The 6,000-nt window shown below is 37.2% G+C and overlaps 1 protein-coding gene across 2 annotated transcripts in view; it reads left to right on the plus strand.

The window, feature by feature from the left end:
* Positions 1-2,309, plus strand: part of C3H8orf34 (chromosome 3 C8orf34 homolog) — a 180,146-nt gene extending 177,837 nt beyond the window's left edge. For both annotated transcript variants that reach the window (XM_069779489.1, XM_069779490.1), the window contains one exon: positions 1,273-2,309. In XM_069779489.1, the coding sequence (XP_069635590.1) occupies positions 1,273-1,280 (8 nt within the window). In that variant the 3' untranslated portion in view covers positions 1,281-2,309. The remainder of the gene's footprint in view (positions 1-1,272) is intronic.
* Positions 2,310-6,000: the final 3,691 nt, after the last annotated feature.

Raw genomic sequence — 6,000 nt, forward strand, 5'->3', positions numbered from 1 at the left:
ATATTTTCTGGCGGGCATCCCATTTCCTTTTGCAGCTAAGACCACCACAGTCCCTGGAGTTTTTGTGGGTAACAGTCACAAGAAGAATCTGCAAATGAAACAGGCTTACATATATTTGCTTTTCTTTTCCCCCCCTTAAGACAAATTTGTTACTTAAAGATCAAACTGTGACAATGCTTGAATGTCTGCTAAATGAAGTGCCTCCAAGGAAAACAGTTGTTAAACATTAGGTATAAATGACAAAAAAATACATATTAGGTTAATAAAGGATAAGAACTGTTGCTAAGATTTCCTAGGCTTTATTTCTTTTTTTTTTTTGATGCAGAGTTTTTCGTGGTATGTACCTTGCTCTGTTGAATATCAGTACAGTATCAGATATAAAGTCCAGGCTTATCACCTGGCAAAGTGAAACTTAAAGGTCTTGTTCCAGTTGTATATGATTGATTAGCTGGAGATAATGGGAATAGCTTGTTCCTGCCCAGTTTCTTTAATCTCCCAAAAAGGGCTTGCATATTTGTGTGTTCAAAAGGAGTGAATAAATATGAAGCTGCTGTGCCTGATTTCCTTCAGTGTTTAAAAATGGCAAGGTGAAGGCTTCTAAGGTAGCACACAGACCTTTATGCATTCAGCTGTGTACTTAAATGTGGTTGTGTTTACTTCTGGTTTATAACCCTGATCCTCTAACTGGATCCATGTAATATGTCCAGTTGCAGCATTCCATCTTTTACAGCTGTTGGGGGGGGGGGGGGGGGTGGCGGGCCGGGGGAAGGTTGTGTTACAGTCAGCAACATTTGCAAAACAATCTATTTCAATATGCATGTGTAAATATTTGTAAATGGTAAAATTCCATTTTGCTTTGGAGAAGGTTTTCAACCTGAGTACAATCAGAAATGAAAGCTTTTTTATCTCACCTTGTCTGATCCGTCACAGTTGCCTAGTATGTTTGATGCTTTTTGCAACACTGGTCATTTTTTGCAATCTGTTACTACTGTTGAAAAAGCAGCAGCAGAAAACCCCTCCAAAACACTGAATAATTGGAACAAATAATATAACTAAAGAAGCTGTGATTTGCTTCTGCATATTTTAGAAATAAAAACAAATTGGGATTTGTCAAAATACTGATCAATGTTGCTTATTTAACTGTGAGTTCAGCATTATGGAAAACTTTTACAAAATGCAAACACAATGAAGGATTAATTTTCCCTTTTATCCTATTTTTGTGTACATTAAATTTTAGCCCTCATTTCTGTGTTTTTCTGTTTGATTTCACAGGTTTGTGAAATCAGTGGGATTGTTGAAGAACAATTTAATTAAAACAAAATTATGGTTATCAAAACTACAGCTGAAAATTTGCTTTAGTTTATACATAATAATTTTAAATAAAGTTATTTTTCTAGTATCAGCAGTACATAAGTGGAACCGCTCTGATATGTGGATGCTCTAATGCACTGAATCAGAGTATTTACTGTGGTACAGTGGCCTTAGGAAAGAAGGGTAACTGTCGCCTTTTAGTATAAAGTTATTATAATGGTTTTGTTCAGTTTATACCCCTTGTTATTTTGGGTTAACATTTGATAAACTAAACTCTGCCTGACCAAAACAAACTCTACCTAGAGATTTTATGTATTTTAACTTGTCTAAGGTTTTCTACTCCTTATATTTTTGTAATCTTTACTCTTTTTTAGATTAATAAACATTAAAGTATTCGCCCACGTCTGCCAGTGTGTATGTCCCATTCAAGTCTCACAGAGACTAGCTGTTCACTCACAGTCACCTGCAGAGAGAGGTCAGAAGGGGGAGGGAAAGAAAGAGTATGTGTGTGGGTAGCAGAAACAGGTGTTGCCCGTGCTGCATAGCTTTGTATTGAGTTTATCTACTTTGATCTTTAAAACTATAAATAAAGACCCTGTTAAAAAGGGAACATATCAATAAGGAATGGAGCATGCATGCAAAAATAGAGCACCTAAAGGAATTGCATATATATGATAAAGCATTAGTTACCCATATGGATTACTGAAACAAACTTGCTGTTTACAATAAGCTAACTGGTGTGTGCTGTGTGCTTGGAACTCTAGAAGATGCTTTTGCACAGACATCAAATGAAGGGATGTGGCAGTTGCATTTACTGATTTCATTTACCTGTTAATTCTGTCAAGTGTGTTCTCAATTTCCTTTGTCTTCAATTCTGTATGCTTGGTTCCTGTATCTTAGGCATAATGATATAATGAAATTGCTTGCAACTGTTAAAAAATACAGTATAACAAACCATCTATTTGTTTAAGAAATAAAAATGAGTTGTCTGTCATGAATGTTTCATAGTGTGAACTTTTTTTGCTGTCTCACAAACATACAGTGCTAAAGACCCAGTAAGTGTATGGTCTGTCTTAGTCATGAGGAAGTAAAATAGAAAGTCACATTGGGTTGAACAAGTACTTGCTATATGTATCATCATAGTGTAGACTTCCTATATGTAAAATGTTTAGCATACTGGAACCCCATGGGGATAGTGCCTTGAAGTTCATTTCAGGAAGGGGCTTCATTAATGTCATCAATAAAGAAAATCTGTTATGCTGTGTGTATTTGCAATATACTTGAAGGCTCATTTGCATATAGGAGAGCATATGATCACTGGTATGCTCTATTTAGTCAGTTGTGCTCAGTAAAGCATTCTTGTGAAACTAGTATCTCCTTTTCATGGGTTTTATTCTTCCTTAGTGGCCTGCATTTCATATTTTACCTTGACACTACTGAAAAATGTGAAGTAGGTTTGCCTTTTTTGCTTCTCCCAGTTGCTTCACTGAACATCTGTTAAGCTCCATTCTTTCTGCTTCATGCCATGACTGAATGAAATTATGACCATATTTATTCCCTGGGAAAAATCTCACTGGCTTCAGTGGAACTAAGATTGCCCGCAACAAGTTGAGAAAGAAATTAGAATTTGGCAGCATCTTAATTCTAGAAGTTTTTGCATGTATAAGAACTTGAAGACAGTTTTGGCGTGGTAGTGCAAAGAGATTTGGTCAGGGATGTGTCTGGTTTTATATTTTGATTACGTGTGAAGAAACACAAGACAAGCTTTATACAGGAAGGCAGAATATTAATACTGCTTCAGAGAGCAAAAGACTTCTCAGCTATACAGGTATAGCGGGTACCATCAACACTCATTAGAATGATTAATAATTTAGCAAGTGTGAATTGTATGCAAGTGTCTCGAAGTGTGATAGGATGGCTTGGCTCTTGAGTGGTCCCAGTTGTAAAAGCTGTGAAGTCTTGGGCTCCTGAGATCTGGCTGTTCTTGGACTGGCCAGAACAATGGTATTTTTCTGGGACACTTTCTAAGATGAAGGGTAGAGGATAAAACCATGGAAAATATTACTTTATTTTCACACTAAAACATACAGAAACCCCCATGTCATTCTTTTGGTTTAGCTCTCGTGATTTTGACGTGATCTCATGATTTTTTAACACTTGTGGTTGGCACTACTCCCTCTAAAGCGTATGGCAAGAAGTCTTGGCTGATGCTCGCACTCAGCCCAGCAACTACTGCTGGTATTGTAGAAGAGAAACAGCCAGCTGGTACCCTGACTGTGAACAGGCTGCAATGAAGTGTAACAAGTCAGGAGAACTCCAAGGAGGAGCTGAGATGCACTTAATAGGCAACAAGCAGCTGGGCTTAGGGGGCTGGGGAGTATAAACAGCAGCTGGGAAGGCCATGCAGAAGGCATGTGTGATAAACTTTTTTTCACCTTTGAGCTGTGGGAAGCCTTACTCATTTTCTGTGTGACCTTTTTGGCTTCAGGAAGCAGTTTCCATTTGTCAATTGCTTATGGAATAAACTCTGCCTCTGTGATGCCTAATTGAATTGAGAGTCAGCTGTGGAAGTTCTTGTTGAGACTGCTGTAGTTAGTTTGGCAAGTGTATCAAGGTGGGGTTTTTTGTTTTGTTTTTGACTCTGCACTAGGCACTTCAAAGTCATCACAAAAAGTTCAGTGTAAGCTACATAGAAATGTGCTATTCTCTATCTGCATGGAGCAGAGTAGATTCAGTGCTTTTCAGAAAGGTACTTCATCGGTCATTGCCAATGCTATTCAGTTACTGCTTTTTGATGGAAAAAGAGCAACGATAAACAGATAAATTTTTCCTAGCCACATGTTTACATCTTAGTTTTTAGAAGCATTTACTAATGCAATGCTGTAGGGACATAGTATTCTCAACAGTACTTGTTAATGAAAAAAATACATATCTCAGTATATAAAACTGCATATAGCTTGTCTAATAAGCAGCTGTCTTTCTTTCAAATGCCAATTTAGAATAAAATGCCTTTTATTGTCATATGAGTTTCTGCTGCTTCCTTTTAAGACCTGCACTCCCTTGATACTTTATCTGAATAATCTTAGAAGCAACTTTACTGCATCTCTATTCATTTCAATAACACAATAGTATTAATAGGTTCCCTTCTGTACTGCTCATTTCAAGTAACTTCATCATTTGGCAGATTTGAAAGAGTGACTTCTTGCTGCCCCAGTGTCTTGCTCTAGGATTTGGAGGTGTGGCTTAGGGAGAAATGGGGAAGAAATTTTATTTGCAGAAGTTACTAAAATGAAACAATTTCTTTTGAAATATCCAGCAGAAGATTTCTCTGAGCAAATCCTTATCTTGAAAATTTAATAATTTAAAAACACTTACCTAACAACCAGCTGTGCTATGCACATACAGTATTAACAAAAGCTTCTGGCCCTGTGGGAATATGCTTCCTAAAAATATGGCTTTATTCGCAGTTTAAGTCTCTTTCTCCTGAGTCAGTAATTACAAAAGAGGGAGGGAGACTTGTTTCCTGCTCTCGGGAGTATTGCTTCAGGTATGTCTACATTTCACTTACAGAGGTAACTAGCTGAGTGCAGGGGAAATTCTATATTGCAACAACTAAACTCGTAGCGATATATGAACTAAATGAAAGCCAACTCACACGCATGCCTGTGACACTATTGTTTCGTTGCTCTGGCTATATGTGGATATGCTTTACATTTAATCCAATGAACTATTAATGTAAAATACAGAAAAGCTCCCCTGGGATAGATTACAGCAACCTGGACTTCTCTGCAGCAAGTACACCAACCATGAAGTTACCATGCTTTTAGTAGCTTTATATGACTGGTTCCAGGCAGCTTCCCAACAAAAAAAAAGTGCAAAAATCTGTATTCAGAGGCAACTAGCTCTTCCTATGCTTATAGAAGTTTGGTGCCCATTCACTCTTGGCCCTGGTTTCTACTTTGGATTAGGCAGCAGCTAGTTAGGCAGTGCAAGTACCTCATTTTGTAGATATTTTTGCGCTTTACAGTTTTAGCTGAAAGTGCAAAAGCTTGAGGTTAATGCAGTAAAGTTTAAAAAGACCATTGGCTTGACAGCATCAGTTTACTTAATGGTATATTGCTGAAATACTAGTCAAATTAGTTTAAATTACTTTAATTACCAAGTTGCTGATTAAAAGAAGACACATCTTTACAAGTTAGAATTCTGACACGACTGTTCCTTATGACTTTGGTTTCTGTTTTGTTTCCTGACATGTTACATAAGACTAAAGCATAGCCAAATAGAACCTAGTTTGGTGGCTTTTTTTTTCCTTTCTATAGTACAGTCAGATACTCTTTTCTATGGCTTGTCTGCTTAAGAGAACATGCAGCAAATTTAGTATGTACTGTCCAAGAAGTTTCCTCTACGACAGCTTTAAATCTATCCAGGAGCATTGTCAAGTGAAAGCACTGTACTGGACCTTAAGTTTAGTTCAATCAGCAAAGCAGTCTAGTGGTGTTTTCACTTACACAAACACAGTACAAATGTATAAATTTCACTTTATTGAGAACTGGAATTTAATCTACAAAGTTCCATGCATATCTCTGTTGTTGGAAGGTGGCAGTGCTTTAGTGATTACTATTATGCCAGCTGCCATTCCAGAAGAAGTTCTACTGTAGAATTTGACACACTCTCCACTAGTGTATCTTT

The sequence above is a fragment of the Haliaeetus albicilla genome, chromosome 3, assembly GCF_947461875.1.
Source record: "Haliaeetus albicilla chromosome 3, bHalAlb1.1, whole genome shotgun sequence".
NCBI classification, from domain to species: Eukaryota; Metazoa; Chordata; class Aves; order Accipitriformes; family Accipitridae; genus Haliaeetus; species Haliaeetus albicilla.